We start from the raw sequence: 17,890 nt of genomic DNA on the forward strand, positions 1-17,890 counted from the left end.
ACATATTTATAAATTGGCTAGTTTTATTGATATTTGTGAATGTTAGACTATTACTTCTGATATAGCTGTGTTGTATTCATGAACGTAAAACTATTACAATTAATATAGTTTAGAGAATGCATGTTAAGTGTGAAGATTAGCCAATATAAATGTTTGAGAAGTGCCGTGTATTTAACTCGAACGTTCATTTGTATTTTCCAGCATCTTAGTACAAAGCAGTACCAAAACGTTTACAGACGAATTTATGACAGTAAATCAGAATTCTAAAATTTACAAAGTATATTTTTCAGACAAAATGAAGATCATATGCCTCTGTATTGCTCTCTTTGGCGCTGCAGCCAATGGTAAGTAAATATTCGTGGATACATCTATGCATTACAAATATTAACTACATATCTTTATCTGTGCGAATTAATAAATTGCACAATATGCACTCACCACCAAAAGAAACGCAAATTCCATACATGTTGGTTAATACATGAAGGCTTACTCATATTTAAGAGATAGTAGATGTGTTCGATCCACAAAGGAACATACTGTTATGTTATGTGAACCGATGCTTATGAACGCATAACATGTGACGTCATAGAAACATGTCTCGAGAAGCACCATTTGTCTCGTGCAGGATTAGCGTGTCAAGTTTGGAAATCACGTGCAGCATATCTTGAAAGCAATGAAGACACTCTGTGGTAACACTTGACTGATTGTTAGTTTAACATTAATTGGTGTACATTCTTAACGAACATACTTCTCTATATGTTTCTTTGGTTCGTGTTTCTTTTATCGGTGAGTATATACACGTATCGTTTGTGTTGCGAATACAGTTCATGAATATTCTCAAAGATAAGACACTGTGCACAGTTCTGTTGCAATATCATAACTCTCATCATTCTTTTCCAGCTCAAAGTACTGCACATGCTTATAACAACGTCAACCAGTTTAGTTTCCCTCCAACGAACAGCCATCACAGTCAAGGCAACACTGTATCCCCGATATATGGTTACCATGGTAACAGTTTATCCACCAACAACGGTAACCAAGGTAATTCAGTTTACAATAACACAGCAGTTGTAAAGGCAGCTAGTGATAGTTGTAGTAGTTGTAGTTGTGGTAGTGGTAGCGGGAGTGGTTGTTGTTGTTGTTTATTTAACACCGCACTCAACAATATTCCAGCTATATGTCGGCGGTCTGTAAATAATCGATTCTGGACCAGACGAACCAGTGATTGACACCATGAGCATCGATCTACGAAAATGGGATACGATGACATGCATCAATCGAGTCAGCGAGTCTGAACACCCGATCGCATTAGTCGCCTCTTTCGACAAGCAGAGTCGCCTCTTACGGCAAGGGTTGCTGAAGACCTATTCTAACCCGGATTTTAACGTGTCTCATTGGTAGTAGATGAAGTAGTAGTAGTAGTAGTAGTAGTAGTAGCAGCAGCAGCAGCAGCAGCAGTAACAGTAGCAGATAAATGATATAAGGAAAGTAATATTAGTATAAGTAAACGATAAACATTTTTTTGCTGCCAGCTCAAGCACCTGCACCAGCCTACCCCACGACGAATACCAACGCTTACCCAATGTCAAACAACTACGCCTACCAAGCGAATGGTTACAGTGGTTACCAAAGCAGCGCCGCGTCCACTGCAACTGGTTACAAGAGCAACACCAACAACATCAACTCTTACATGCTTCCTATGATGATGGGTATGGATCAAGGAAGTCAAATGGCAACTCTCGGAATGATGATGAACTCGAGGCAGGGCAACAACATGCTCCCCTTCTACATGATGAACCAAGGGTATGAGAACATGCTGCCCATGATGGCCTTCATGAACCGCGGCACCCAGAGAGGCCAGAGGATGAACCCCTTCATGATGATGACTCTTCATGAAGCGATGAACTAAAGAATTGACTAAACTGTGGTGTAATATTTGAGTGAACACAAGGGGTTTATTATTTATGTATGTTTATTAGATGGTATCCCATGATGCACTCTCAAAACGTTTATATCACGAACTATTTATTGACTAATTTATGAAACAATAATAATTTATTGAATAAACTTTCTTGAATCATACATGCTATATGTTTGTTGTTTTAAACCTATATACCACACGTGAACAATTGATGATACCGTTACGTTACATTCGTTCAAACAAACTCATTCACTAAATCTAGATCATGAACAGCGGCAACAAGAGAAGCTTCCGCATTGACGTGACAATACATGTCGCCGTATCGATGATACTGTTCATTACGTTAATTTCTCATGATTAATTCACAAAGTGGAGGCACAAAAAGCGACAAAACCCTTTCCATATCCAATAGAAATCTCTACATAAAGCAGAGTCGAGTACCATTCCGACTAGATCATGAGCATGTGTTTATGAATCACTCTCAAATAGTAATGATACCAGGTGAGCGTATCCTGAACCACCGGTGGCATCCGTCACAAAAAAAGGTAAGTCAATTGTTCATCTAAAAACACACGGGGACATATGGCACAAGTCAGAATAGGGAATTGCAGGGACATCATTTTGGTCACTGATGCTTCAGATTTGAAAATGTCTTCCACATGTCTACCATAAAACGTTTTGAAAGCTTTACTTTTCAAGCACAGTGGCAACTAGAATGGCTGAGCATTTACGATACGAATGAGACGAACCATATAAAAATAGGAAGTATTTACAGATGTGTATACTCGTACGAGATCGATATCTGTTTCTACATTCTGCATTATACAATGTAAACGAGTCGTTTAATTAGAAATACAAATTAAGAGGAGGAAAGTACTTTTGATGGAGTCTTTTGAAAAGTATTCACTACTAAGACAGATAGATTGTTTCAGCATCTTACCCTGACGGTGTGTTGATGAGGTGACATGGAATGAAGGTTATTATTTCTTATCATATAGCAACGTGCATCCACGTTTGTGTGATTATGTGTGTCTGCTTGTACTAGCCAGGACTAATTCCGATTTGATATTGCTCTCCCACTGAGATGCCATACCACAGTTAACACGAAGACCCCACTCAGACACAGTATACTGACTCCGAGGTCGCGGTCTGTGCCCTAAGGGTATTGCAGTTGTTTACCAACATTTCCATTCCCATAACCCGTTACAAGCCGATATTTAATATTTTGACGTGACTGGTTGATTATGTCCCTTTCGTCATTATAGTGTAACGTTTAGGGGACCCGTTTCACAAAGCAATCACAGTGCTACGACATTATTAACTCCCAATACCAAGCTCTAATTAAGACTGGAACTATTAGCATCTCAGATCTTTCGATGTAATAAAACAACACACGTTTACTGTACGTTCCGTAACCGACGTAAATACAAATTGTTAATGCGAGATAATAAAGTACTAGCCTAGATTCTCCACAGAAATAGATTCCATTTGGCGTAAAGGGCAAATTAGATGTAAAAGGTATATGAACGGACCACTGAAAATCAGTGATGACAGCAGGTATTGATGAATAGGATAGCATGACTTTCCTGCTCCACTGGTAGCACCCGCCACTCACACAATTTGCATAAAAAGTAAGTATCCAGAAATTGATGCCGCACAGCAGTACTCCTGACACGAGACGACAAACTGTAAACAAACCAGACAATCAAGTGGTCGAGAAAATCCCGTGACACAATAGTGCATTTACCCATTTTGTTGAGACTAAAAAGAAACCGGCATGTTCATTTTTGAATTACGTCTGCTGTGTACAAGTGCAAAGATTCTGCTGCTTATGAGTAAAGAAAAACGTTGAAGAAATTAATGTATTCATTTATCAACACAGTGGGGGCTGTTTTGATGTCTCGGCCCAAACATTTGTTTTGTAGCTGACTCAGCATTGATAAATGCTGCTGAAAAAAAATATTATCATGCAATGTACTCTGGTATCAACACGACAAACTTAAGGAAAAACAAACGGGGTTGCTGTAAATAGAGTTACATCTGTGTTACGTTTGGGAATAGGACATTCAGGCAAGAAGTAGGCACTCCATGTCCTCCGTTTATGCTCCCCTCCTTGCTGACCTGTTTCTTTATGCATACGAGTCTCAATTTCTTTTCGGATTGGCCAAATCAAAACAAGGAAATTGGCCAACAAGTTTAACTTTAACTTCAGGTGTATCCATCATCTGATATCGTTACTATAAATAGTCAGTGAAAAGTCAATATTTAGATCTATGCATGAAGATCCAGAGTTACAAAATCTATACACGAGACTGTATGACAAGAGGGATGCTTTCAACTTTCCCTTTTTGTCGAGCAATATTCCAGCAGCTCCAGCTTTTAGTGTCTACTTTGGTGTACTTTTGAGGTTCAATCGAGCATACTTTTTCCACGAAGATTTCAAAGAGCGCCATACGACTCTTGCTGAGAGTTGTTTGATCTGGGTTACAACAGTCAAGGCCTTAGAAAAGCTTTCAAAACGTTTTATGGTAGACTTTTGGAAAACATTTTCCAATTTGACGCATCAGTGAAAAAAATGATGTCCGACCCAATTTTCTGTTTTGACTTTTACCATAATGTCCCCGTGTTTGACAGTTGACTTGCCTTTGCATGTGTTTGTGACGCGTGCCACCGGTGGGTCAGAATACGCTCATGTTTTCGCGAGCACATGGTATCATCACTATTTGATAGTGATTCATCAACACATGCTCATGATGTAGAACCTGAGATTTATTTGTATACAATGACTTTCAGACCATATCGTTCAGTATTTATACGTGTATGCCCATTACGGAACAATGAAAATTGAAAATGAATATCTCCATTTATCCCTTCTATTATGACAAAAACAATACCTCTCATCTTTTATATTTGTCTGAAACACTTAAAATGAAACTCTTCCTCACAAATGAAATAAAGTTATGCATATATACCATGTCTACAGGAAGCACATTATAACGATAGGCGCAAGGATAATACAAGTATTATATTGTACATATTTTGAACTTATGTATATGGTCCGATGGCCTAGAATACAATATGCTTCTAGACTATTTCTCGATCAAGTTTATTAAATAAGATGATACTCCTACGATACAGGCTACAGTATATATAACATATATGTGAATTCCCTCAATAAATTACAGACACCACGTTGTGTATTATATAAAACACCTCATAAACTGCATCACGTGACAAAGAGGCCCCCATGTCAGCGACTGTCAATGTGCCCATCACTCCCTCTTGTTGTGTTGTAATACAACATTACAGGGATACCTAGACGCATTCGTGGCATGCTACCTGGGTCTTATGTTCTTTTGATTCATATTGAATACAATCATGTGGACATCCGTCGTTCCTCTGATGCTGTTAAGGTATATCTAACTTACCAGTGAGATTACACAGAACGTGTTGTTCGTAGTATGTTTAAAACAGCACTGATTTCGTTAGAACGATATACGAATATTTTTTAGAAGACCAACATTTTGATTTACAAATATAAATAAATCTGTAACAGGCATTGAGTTATATTATATACACTTATTATTTATGTGTGGTAGATAGTTTCTGATAGTATTTAGGATCCATAAATAAATGTGACTCATTTTGTTATATCAGTATCAGATCCTATCAAGTATCTAAAAGTATTTCGGGGCGGTCGGGTATCCTCGTGGTTAAAGCGTTCGCTCGTCACGCCGAAGACCTGGGTTCGATTCCCGACATGGGTACAATGTGTGAAGCCCATTTGTGGTGTCCCCCGCCGTGATATTGCTGGAATATTGCTAAAAGCGGCGTAAAAATCTAACTCACCCATTCACTCTGAACGTGTTGGTGAAGACAAATGGGATTTAACCTCTCTGTTCAAGATTATTTTACTTTTAAAGCACATACAATCCATTGAATAGTGGTCTAAAGTAGGTATCCGGGTTCAAGGTGATGTATATTTTATGCATATAACAAACTATTTAATGAAAATGTCTGAACATAGTTTCAACAATTCATATTGATGTACATTTCGGAAAAGGTGAATGAGTGAGTGAGTTTGGTTTGTTGACGCTTTTAACAATATAGCAGCAATATCACAGTGGATTTTAGAACATTAACATTTAAAAATTTCTTTTGGTTAAAGAATTGTACAAGATGTAAACAGCATTGTCAATAATTTTGTATTCGATTTGAAGGAATATATTAGCACTCAAACTATTTAAAGATTCCATCAGTTTTATGTTCAGAAATATATACCCGTCTTTATAAGTAGTCTGTTTTAAGTTTTATTAAACCTTAGAAAGCCTATATGAGTCCATTTTTTTCGAACGAGAATCCTTTTTGCGTAAAAGGCAAACTAGGGCTAAAAAGTATATGAAGGGATATCTGAAAATCTGTGAAGTCATCAAGTGTTTGCGAACTTATGGAAATTAATTATGTCTCATATCACATTTAAGACAACTCATATATTATGTACTTGTTTAAAAACATTTAAAGTTTTAAATATGTTTCTACAATATCGCCTGAAACAGCATGTACTTCGAATCCTCATCCATAAGAATAACATGTTTATTGCAGTTGCTTATAGCGTAACACAACAAAAGAACACATTGGCTTTATTTTACAAATAAAAAAATACTTCAAAGTGATAGACCTTTTATTTAAGACAAACAACCGTCAACGAACTTAAGGGAAAGCTTCCAATGATATTCTGAATTCCCTAAATTACTACAATCATGGTAGGTCGAATCCCACAAACATATTAATTAGGAACATCTGAGTATTTGTTAAACAATTAAATGTAATCGCGACATGAGTTGTACATGGATATCAATCACCCATAATAGCACTCGTGTCAACCTTGTATTATTACAAAACAGCGTGAAGCGCCGACTGACACCTTGTAGTGTATTACGTGTGGTCCCATTGACTCGTAGTTAATACCATCTTAGACAAGTCGTGTTGCACTTATTGCTGATTCCGTAACGTATGGTTTATAAACTGCAGCTGAGCTAGTGATAGTATCATTGGCTTCATTAGTTACAGTAGCACTCTAGTTCGGTACAGGGGCAATCCAAGCCAGGTAAATTCTTTGGTTTTATCAGCTATGATGATGCATACATATCTATACATTGGCTAGTTTTACTGACATTTGGGAATTTTGGACTATTACTTCTTATAAGGCTGTGTTGTATTCATGATCGGAAAACTATTACAATTAATATAGTTTAGAGAATGCATGTTAAGTGTGAAGATCAATCAATACAAATGTTCGAGAAGTGCCGTGTATTTAACTCAAACGTTCATTTGCATCTTCCAGCATCTTAGTACAAAACAGTACCAAAACTTTTACAGACGAATTTATGACAGTAAATCAGAATATTCTGAAATTTACAAAGTATATTTTTCAGACAAAATGAAGATCATATGCCTCTGTATTGCTCTCTTTGGCGCTGCAGCCAATGGTAAGTAAATATTCGTGGATACATCTATGCATTACAAATATTAACTACATATCTTTATCTGTGCGAATTAATAAATTGCACAACATGTACTCACCACCAAAAGAAACGCAAATTCCATACATGTTGGTTAATACATGAAGGCTTACTCATATTTAAGAGATAGTAGATTTGTTCGATCCACAAAGGAACATACTGTTATGTTATGTGAACCGATGCTCATGAAAGCATTACATCAGACGTCATAGAAACATGTCTCGAGAAGCACCATTTGTCTCGTGCAGGATTAGCGTGTCAAGTTTGGAAATCACGTGCAGCATATCTTGAAAGCAATGAAGACACTCTGTGGTAACACTTGACTGATTGTTAGTTTAACATTAATTGGTGAACATTCTTAAAGTACACACTTCTCTATATGTTTCTTTGGTTTGTGTTTCTTTTATCGGTGAGTATATACACGTATAGTTTGTGTTACGAATACAATTCATGAATATTCTCAAAGATAAGACACTGTGCACAGTTCTGTTGCAATATCATAACTCTCATCATTCTTTTCCAGCTCAAAGTACTGCACATGCTTATAACAACGTCAACCAGTTTAGTTTCCCTCCAACGTACAGCCATCACAGCCAAGGCAACACTGTATCCCCGGTATATGGTTACCATGGTAACGGTTTATCCACCAACAACGGTAACCAAGGTAATTCAGTTTATAATAACACAGCAGTTGTAGTAGTGTGGTAGCGGGAGTGGTTGTTGTTGTTGTTTGTTGTTGTTGTTTATTTAACGCAGCACTCAACAGTATTCTAGCTATATGTCGGCGGTCTATAAATAATCTATTCTGGACCAGACAAACCAGTGATTGACACCATGAGCATCGATCTTCGCAAATGGGATACGATGACATGCATCAACCAAGTCAGCAAGCCTGGTCATCCGATCCCGTTAGTCGCCTCTAACCACAAGTATAGTCGCCTCTTACCACAAGCATAGTCGCCTCTTACGGTAAGAATGTGTTGCTGAAACCTAATGTAACCCGGATTTTCACCCGTCAGTGGTAGTAGCAGTAGTAGTAGTAGTTGCGACAATAGTAGTCCTAGCAGTAGAAGTAGAAGTAGCAGTAGCTGTAGCAGTAACAGTAGCATTTAAACGATATAAGTAAAGTAATATTAGTATAAGTGAACGATTAACATTTTTTGCTACCAGCTCAAGCACCTGCACCAGCTTACCCCACGACGAATACCAACGCTTACCCAATGTCAAACAACTACGCCTACCAAGCGAATGGTAACAGTGGTTACCAAAGCAGCGCCGCGTCCACTGCAACTGGTTACAAGAGCAACACCAACAACATCAACTCTTACATGCTTCCTATGATGATGGGTATGGATCAAGGAAGTCACATGGCAACTCTCGGAATGATGATGAACTCGAGGCAGGGCAACAACATGCTCCCCTTCTACATGATGAACCAAGGGTATGAGAACATGCTGCCCATGATGGCCTTCATGAACCGCGGCAACCAGAGAGGCCAGATGATGAACCCCTTCATGATGATGACCCTTCATGAAGCGATGAACTAAAGAATTGACTAAACTCTGGTGTAATATTTGAGTGAATGCGAGAGGTTGATTATTTATGTATGTTTATTAGATGGTATCCCATGATGCACTCTCAAAACGTTGACATCGTGATTATTTATTGACTAATTAATGAAATAATAATTTATTGAATAAAATCTCTTCAATCATACATGCTGATGCGTTTGTTGTTTTAAACCTATATACAACACGTGTACTTTCGGCGAATTGATGATACCGTTACATTACATTCGTCCTCACACACTAAATTGGGATCATGAACAGCGGCAACCAGAGAGGCTTCCGCATGAACGTGACAATACATTTACAGTGTCGCCGTATTGATGATACTGTTCATACGTTCATTCCCAATTCACAATGTGAAAGTATTTACCATATAATCGAGACAGTGAGTGAGTGAGCTGGGTTTAACGCCGCTTTTAACAGTATACCCGTTATATCACGGCGTGTCAATCAGTTTATTCATATATAACTGTAAGACCACAGGCCCATAGTACAGAATACATGACAATGTGGAAGCGGTTAGGAATGTTACAAGGATTCATTTCTATATATTTCTAAATTTCGATATAAAGAGAGAGAGAGATTTTGTATAGCCGTTTTGCTTACATGTGAAATTAAAGAGATAAACTTGGATATGTTTGGATGTACATAGTATTTCTGTTCAATATATTTTTTCCTTAAATTATCATATTTACAACATACAAGTAGAAAATGAAATTCATCTTCGACAACATTTAAAGAACATTGTTTACATAATCTTAAACATTTGGGTATTTTGTTGTGTCTGCCAACTTCAACCATTAACCTGTCTGAGCTGCATCTAAATTGTGTTAATGATATTCTGCATTTTCGTATATTTACATCAGTTAAATATTTTTCTGCGCATATTTGCTTTTCAAAATATCTATAATATTCGCATTTGCTAGAAACATCTACAGTAGATCTCCATGTTTGAAAGTACATGTCAAAAAGCGTCTGCCTTATTTTCGATATGAACATGGCATGATTCTCTAAGAAACATTGGTTTTCCCAGATGTAACCATACCCACATTTATACAGTAGACATTTAACATTGTATGCCCAATTTTGATCTCCATTCTTTTCATACAATAGCATCATATTATAACATTTTTTGGCAATCTACTTACTGGCATTTTTAGTAATTTTAACCAATATCTTATGATTTTTAAGTAGTGATATATATACAAGGGCATGCGACCACATTCACCTTAAACCATTACGTTAGACGTACTATGTTTAACACCAAGAAATCTTTTGCATGCGTATAAATGTACGGATTCAATTTCTTTAGCCTCTGCGAAACCCCATATTTTTGAACCATAGGAAAGAGTAGGAGCTATTTTTGTGTCAAAGATTTTGAAGAAAGATTTATAAGCACACTCGCTAAAATGTTCAAACGTGTGTAAAATGCCCAATAGCATCTTTTTAGCTTGGATTGCTGCATTACATATATGTCGGTTCCATGATAATTCACTTGAAAATATTACACCAAGATATTTATATGAGGTTTCAGTTTTGAGTAATTGTCCATGAAAGTACCACTTTTCGTTTTTTGACAGCGTATTTCCTTTGCTAAATACAACAATGTTTGTCTTATCTAGATTAACATTAAGTTTCCACGTATCACAGTACAATTCTAGCTGATTTATCAAAGTTTGTAAACCTTTTACAGTACTCGAGAACATGATTATATCATCTGCAAATAGTAACATAAATATTTTTATAAGTTCAGGATGTAATTGTATACCATCATCGTAATTTCTTTTGATTTGGGCTGCAAGCTCATTAATATAAAAAAAACAGAACAAAAAGAGCTTAATACACATCCTTGGCGTACACCAGTATGACATATAAAAGAATCTGAATACATGCCGTTTTGTTTAACACATGATTTAACTTCCTTATAAATACCACATAACAATTTACCCATTTTATTACTGACACCATGTGAATTAAATAGATACCATAACTTATCTCTACAGACTGAATCGAATGCTTTCGAAAAATCTACAAATATAGCATACAATTTTCCACGTTTACGTTGAATATACCTATCTATAAGAGCCTGGAGAACAAACATATTATCAGTGGTTGAGTAACCTTGTCGAAAACCTGCTTGCTCTTCCTCAATCTTATCAAGTGCTTCCAACCACAATACCATGCGTTTATTAATAATGCTAAGAAATATCTTACTGAATATACTGGTAAGTGTAATCCCCCTATAATTTTCAACATCAGTCACTGAGCCTTTTTGTGAATTAGAACGATAGTTCCAAGTGTCCAACCTTTTGGAAAGTAAGAGGTATCCATTATTGTATTGAATAATATTTCCAAATACGACAGGGTATTATCAAGAGAGTATTTAAAGAATTCTGTGCGTGTCAAGCTTAATGTGGGAGGAAAGCCCGAAGTGATGCAGGTCTCAGCGTTTACCACTTCGGTGAAACCCACGAGCACGGGTATGGTGCTGACAAACCTAGAAACATAAACGGGGCGAACCGGGATTCGAACCCACAACCATAGGTTTCAGGCGTGCGCAAGGGACGCAACTCTGCACAGAGAATCGCGGCGCCTTAGAGGCCTTGGCCACCCGTGCCCCCATATCAAAATAAGAAATATTTGAAGATCAATATACGCGTATGAGATCGATCTGTATCTACGTTAAATATTCTGCAATGTAAAGGAGTTGTTTAATATTCGAAATACAATTTAAGGGTAAGGGTTGTGTTCATTTGTGTGGAGTAAGAACGTACCTTTGTTGTGTTCATTTCAAAAGTATATATTACTTTAATAAACTGCTACAGCATCTAAATTTGAGGGGGCGGTCGGGTAGCCTAGTGGGTAAAGCGTTCGCTCGTCACGCCGAAGACCCGGTTTCGATTCCCGACATGGGTACAATGTGTGAAGCCCATTTCAGGTGTCCCTGCCGTGATATTGCTGGAATATTGCTAAAAGCGGCGTAAAACCATACTCACTCACTCTAAATCTGAGGGGCATTGCAATCGTTTGCAAACATTGCCTTGTCTTTACCCTACACAAGGAAATGATTGTTGTATGTGATTGTATAATAATGTCCCTTTCGTCATCATAATGTACCGTTCAGGGACCCGTTCTGGATCCACAAAGCATCAACACGAAAGTACGTAGTAACTCCTAATAACATCTTCTAATTTCAACTGGGAGTATTACTATCTCAGAGCTATTGATGGAATCACATAACCAACGTAAAAACACACGTAGACAAGCAAAGGTGGTCGTTGAGGACGTTACGGTATATGGGCTGAATGCTCCTACGGGAAATACATCATCAATGTGGAAGGTCATTAGAGGTATTTCAAAACCTGCGTCTACTGGTATGTCAACAGACGTCAGCATACATGGCATAAGAATAAATTCCATAAATAAAAAGATATATCTGCTAAAAGTGTCCATTATTCGTGTCTGTTCTTGACGCTTGCGTTACAATGAGGAAATTTATAATGCCATTCATCTTAACAAAAACGGTAAAGCAGTAAATGTTGATATGTGACAGAAATGTTAAAAATTCCAGAAAACATGCCATGTACTCTCATATCAACACGACAAACATAAGGAAAATCAAACAGGGTTGCCATAGATATAGTTTCATCTTTATATTCAAAGGTTCAGGACAATTTGTCAAAAATGAAAGCAAATATCATCTGAAGTTTACTGAGAAGAGGGAAATGCTGGACTTCCAAAAAATATATAATGTTAATGCCAAAACATATTCAAGTCTGGATTAACTGCCGACAGATATTCCATTGGGCTCAAAAGTCAAAATAGTGGTTAAGATTATATGAATGGATCACCGCAAATGTTAAAACTTTTGCAGTAATGACGTACCAGGTGTTCGTGGACAGGATCAACGAATCCTTCCCTACCAGTAGCACCCGCCACTCACACATTTTGCAAACCATCTGTGTCACGTTTGGGGATAGGACATTCAGGCCATGGGCGCCACCTTGGTTGTGTGTTTCTTTATGCATACGAGTCTTTTTTTGGATCGTCAAAATGAAAACAAGGAAATTTGGCCAACAAGTTTAACTTTAGCTTCAGGTGTATCCATCATCTGATAACGTTCAATAACGGTCAAATAGTTAATACCCTTCCACTGATTTATCCACCTAATTTAGGAATAAAGGAGAAGACTGAAACCTCTTATCCGTTACATATTTAGATCTATGCATAAAGATTCATAGTGTCAAAAACTATTCACAAGACTGCATGACAAGAGGAATGATTTCGACAGTCCAATAGTCAAAGTCCCCTTCACGTCGAGCAATATTCCAGCAGCTCTAGCCTTAGCGTCCACTTTATGGTACTTTTGAGCTGCAATCGAACATACTCTTTGCCTTTGCATGTGTTTGTGATGGCTGCCACCGATGGGGCAGGATACGCACACCTTTTCGCGAATAACTGGCTACATCAATAGTTGATAGTGATTCATGAACACTTGCTCATGAAGTAGAACCACCGAATCATTTATTACATGTCTGCCCATTATGTAACAATGGAATTGAAAATGTACATTATTTTGTCATATTATATCCCTTGTGTAATGATTTACACAAGACTGTATTGCAAGAGGAAAGATTTCGACTGTCTAATTTCCATTTATGTCTAGCAATATTCCAGCAGCTCTTGCCTTCTACGTGTCTACTAAGGTGAATCGAGCATACTTTTTCTTCGAAGATTTCAAAGAGCGTCAAACGACACTTAATGAATATTATTTGATCAGAGCTACAACAATCAATGCCCTAGGACAGTTTTATGGTTGACATGAGGAAGGCATTTTCTAATTTAACGCATCAGTGACCAAAACGATGTCCGATCCAATTTCCTATTTTGACTTTTACCATAATATTCCCGCGTTTGCATGTGTTTGTGATGGATGCCTCCGGTGGGGCATCACTATTTGATAGTACTCATGATGTAGAACCTGATCAATATTTATACCAGTATACAGTAACTTTAAGAAAGTATCATTCAGTATTTATTGCGTGTATGTTCATTATGTAACAATGGAATTGCAAATGAATATAAATTTGTCTTAGTTTGCCACTTGTATAATATTTATATCCGGCGTAAACACTGAAAAGGAAACTCTTCCTCGGCAACTAAACAAACTACATACATACCATTTCTACAGGAAGCGCACTGATACAATAGACGCAAGCTCAATGTTAAATGGTACTTTGCACTGATGCACTGATGCTATATCTTACATCCTTCTTTTATCAAATACTTCAAGAGCATATCGTAATTCGTATACCTGAGAAATAAGCTCTGAAATTACCCAAAGTAATTAATGGTTTATCATCGTATTGAATTGTATAGACTAAGTAGTAAAGTATTGAATTGTCTAGACGAAGTGGTAAGGTATTGAATTGTATAGACTAAGTGTTAAAGTATTGAATTGTACAGACAAAGTGCTAAGGTATTGCATTATATAGACTAAGTGGTAAGGTATTGAATTGTATAGACTAAGTAGTAAGGTCTTGAATTATATAGACTAAGTGGTAAGGTACTGCATTTTATAGACTAAGTGGTAAAGTATTGAATTGTATAGACTAAGTTGTAAGGTATTGAATTATATAGACTATGTGGTAAGGTATTGCATTATATAGACTAAGTGGTAAGGTATTGAATTATATAAGGCTAAGTTGTTAGATATTGAACGTTCAACAACAAACAAACATGTCAGAATTCCTTCTTTGTATATTGACATGTTGTTTTTTTCCTTCCAATAGAAAGGAAAACTGCGTATATGTGAGGGGTTCATTCGGTATGTCGCAGACATGACTTATTTGCACGTATTGCACTTCTTTATATGTTGTTACTTATTTAACTAAACAGACAAAATTGGTATTGTTATAGTTTAACAAAACGTTTAAACAATTAACATAACACGGTTGTCCCGGTGGAGCATCCTTCAGTAAACCCATCCTTGCCGTAAAAGGCGACTATGCTTGTCGTAAGAGGCGACTAACTGGGTCGGGTGGTCAGGCTCGCTGACTTGGTTGATGCATATCATCGATCCGAATTGCGTGGATCGATGCTCATGATGTCGATCACTGGATTGTCTGGTCCAGACTCGATTATTTACAAACCGCCGTCATATAGCTGGAATAATGCTGAGTGCGGCGTTAAACAACAAACAAACAAACAAACAAAACATCCTTCGGTAGCCTGGCCTTGTCGCAGAAATGAGGATCTGTCCAACACTGATGCAGGACAAGTCACAAAACCAACACCCGGTCTATAAACATGAAGAAGCTTTGTGTCAGGAAACGCCTGAGGGAAGAATGTATATGTCCAACCTAACGCAATACGTTGCTTTATTAGTGAGTGAATTAGGTAATTATGACATTCTAGATGTATTACTTCATCTCGGACACGAAGAAACTGGAATGATCTGAAGAGTGATGTGATATGAAGTGGTATATATACCACATACTCTGTCCCAGACAACACTCATCTCCAGCATCTTCTTGCATCTTGAAGGTAACTTTGTGGGTCCAGGTTGCTTTACGTGTATGCATCTTATCTTAATGCGTTTGTTTTGTTACCATGTTGACACTTATAGAATTTAATATTTACTTTAGTTTACATAGTGTGTTAATTCTGTATCTGTATTTACATTCTAAATAGTTGAAGCTTTACGATACATTCTTATATTCATAGTATTTACTGAACCTCTACCAATACGATGTGCAATAGGATACGGGCATTTGTATCTATTCTATTTTGGTGTTTACATGTCGCAACATTCTCTTTCGGCCAAGATTTCAAAGAGCGTCATACGACTCTTGCTCTGAAGCTGTTTAATCAAGGTTCCAACATTCAAGGCCTCTGTAGAGCTTTCAAAAAGTTTTATGGTACACATTTAGAGGACATTACCAAATTTGACGTATCAGTGACAAAAATCATTTCCGTTGCAATTCCCTATTCGGACTTGTACCATATGTTCCCATGTTGTTTTTTCAGGTGAACAATTGACGTGCCTTTGCATGTGTTTGTGACGGGTGCCACCGGTGGGTCAGGATACGCTCACCTTTTCGCGAACACCTGGTATCATCACTATTTGATAGTGATTCATAAACACATGGTCATGATATAGTCTGAATTGTACAGTCGACTCTGCTTAATGCAGATATTTCTTTTGGATATGGAAAGGGTTTTGTCGCTTTATTTAAATGATGTACTATTTACTGTAATGTATTTATTCTTTACTTACAGACGAAATAACATTAACATGAAGGTTTTCTTTCTGTGTGTGGTGGCTGTCGTGTTCGGTGTCGTCGCTCGAGGTGAGTTGATCTTTCTATGGTGATTGAGTTGAACATAAAGCCTGTTCAGTTCTATGTATTTGATAGTGATTCATAAATACATGCTTATTATATAGTTGGAATCGTACAATGGACTGTGAGTTTTGCAGAGATTTCTTATGATCATGGAAAGGGCTGGGTCTTTTTTATTATACAGTAAACTACGGTTATAACGAACTCAAAGGGACCACTAATTTTTGTTTGTTATAACCGTAGTTCGTTATAACCGTAGTTCGTTATAAGCATATATAACATATATACAGCAAATGGCCGGGACAAAAAAAACAGTTCGTTATCTCCGTCTGTTCGTTATAAGCGTGTTCGTTATAAACGTAGTTTATTGTAATTACAAATATTGTTATAAAAAGAAATTGTCGATTTTATTTAGATATAATTATCGCTTGGCTGAAATCCAACAACTAAAGCCAACTTTTTGCTAATAGGCGTTACTGATTGAATACTTTATTAAAGTGTTTTGAAATATATTTCAAAATTATTTAGCAAAATATTCAATTAGTAAGAGATGGTGATTTGTGAGGTATGGTTTCTGTTTAACAGCGCAGTCCCCTGCAACTAATGCCACAACTGTCGATGCTCAGACAAGTGCTACAGTCCCACAAGGAAATCCTGCAACAAATACCCACGTCCCACAAGGAAACCCTTCAACAAACATCCCAAACTATCATATGATGAACACCCAAGGATACCCCACGACAAACCCACACGCCCCATATGGATTCCCCGTGATGAACACTCAAGGGTACCCCATGGCAAACACCCAAGGATATCTAATGGCGAATACCCAAGGATACCCAATGACGAACAACCCGGTCTATCCAATGACCATCGGCAATAGTATGCCTACTAATAATGGTTACCGTGGCAACATCTTGCCCGCCAACAACCATTACCAAGCCTTAGGGAACACCAACAACGTCAACTCTTACATGCTTCCTATGATGATGGGTATGGACCAAGGAAGGCACATGGCAACTCTCGGAATGATGATGAACTCGAGGCAGGGCAACAACATGCTCCCCTTCTACATGATGAACCAAGGGTATGAGAACATGCTGCCCATGATGGCCTTCATGAACAGCGGCACCCAGAGAGGCCAGAGGATGAACCCATTCATGATGATGACTCTTAGTGAAGCGATGAACTAAAGAATTGACTAAACTGTGGTGAAATATTTGAGTGAACACAAAGAGGTTGATTATTTTTGTATGTTTGTTGGATGGTATCCCACGATGCACGTCCAAAACCATTATATCATGACTATTTATTGAATAATTTAAAACAATAATAATTTATTGAATAAAATTTCTTTAATCATACATGCTATAGAGTTTGTTGTTTCAAACCTACATGCCAACTTTAACACCATGTAGAATATTATGTTTTCCTGTTGGTCAGGACTACATTTAAGAATATAATTATGTACACATTTTTATACGATAATTTATTTATTTATTAAACAGATTTTTATTTTATTTTTAAAACTGTTCA

At 37.2% G+C, this 17,890-nt stretch overlaps 3 protein-coding genes across 4 annotated transcripts; all 3 read left to right on the forward strand.

The window, feature by feature from the left end:
- Window positions 1-295: 295 nt before the first annotated feature.
- On the forward strand, window positions 296-1,909 carry LOC139480509 (uncharacterized). The gene is made up of 3 exons (XM_071263602.1): window positions 296-344; window positions 901-1,041; window positions 1,533-1,909. The coding sequence occupies exons 1-3, from the start codon at window positions 296-298 to the stop codon at window positions 1,907-1,909; spliced, it is 567 nt and encodes a 188-aa protein (XP_071119703.1).
- Window positions 1,910-7,361: 5,452 nt separating this feature from the next.
- On the forward strand, window positions 7,362-8,990 carry LOC139480493 (uncharacterized). Of its 2 annotated transcripts, XM_071263583.1 has the most exons (3): window positions 7,362-7,410; window positions 7,967-8,107; window positions 8,614-8,990. In XM_071263583.1, the coding sequence occupies exons 1-3, from the start codon at window positions 7,362-7,364 to the stop codon at window positions 8,988-8,990; spliced, it is 567 nt and encodes a 188-aa protein (XP_071119684.1). The 2 variants fall into 2 exon arrangements, with proteins under 2 accessions (XP_071119684.1, XP_071119683.1); XM_071263582.1 differs by lacking the exon at window positions 7,362-7,410 and having other exon boundaries at window positions 7,894-8,107.
- A 7,318-nt stretch (window positions 8,991-16,308) lies between these two features.
- On the forward strand, window positions 16,309-17,547 carry LOC139478424 (uncharacterized). Its single transcript, XM_071260879.1, has 2 exons — window positions 16,309-16,363; window positions 16,940-17,547. The coding sequence occupies exons 1-2, from the start codon at window positions 16,309-16,311 to the stop codon at window positions 17,545-17,547; spliced, it is 663 nt and encodes a 220-aa protein (XP_071116980.1).
- Window positions 17,548-17,890: the final 343 nt, after the last annotated feature.

The sequence above is a fragment of the Haliotis cracherodii genome, unplaced genomic scaffold (assembly GCF_022045235.1).
Source record: "Haliotis cracherodii isolate W230 unplaced genomic scaffold, xgHalCrac1.p SCAF_4, whole genome shotgun sequence".
In the NCBI taxonomy this organism is placed as follows: Eukaryota; Metazoa; Mollusca; class Gastropoda; order Lepetellida; family Haliotidae; genus Haliotis; species Haliotis cracherodii.

Excerpts from the sequence above, each read along its gene's own strand:
- LOC139480509 (XM_071263602.1), top strand. The coding sequence starts at position 296 with ATGAAGATCATATGCCTCTGTATTGCTCTCTTTGGCGCTGCAGCCAAT. Across the intron at positions 345-900 it reads CTTTGGCGCTGCAGCCAATG|CTCAAAGTACTGCACATGCT; the intron begins GTAAGTAAATAT and ends ATTCTTTTCCAG. Across the intron at positions 1,042-1,532 it reads CACCAACAACGGTAACCAAG|CTCAAGCACCTGCACCAGCC; the intron begins GTAATTCAGTTT and ends TTTTGCTGCCAG.
- LOC139480493 (XM_071263582.1), top strand. The coding sequence starts at position 7,894 with ATGAATATTCTCAAAGATAAGACACTGTGCACAGTTCTGTTGCAATAT. Across the intron at positions 8,108-8,613 it reads CACCAACAACGGTAACCAAG|CTCAAGCACCTGCACCAGCT; the intron begins GTAATTCAGTTT and ends TTTTGCTACCAG.
- LOC139478424 (XM_071260879.1), top strand. The coding sequence starts at position 16,309 with ATGAAGGTTTTCTTTCTGTGTGTGGTGGCTGTCGTGTTCGGTGTCGTC. Across the intron at positions 16,364-16,939 it reads GTTCGGTGTCGTCGCTCGAG|CGCAGTCCCCTGCAACTAAT; the intron begins GTGAGTTGATCT and ends TCTGTTTAACAG.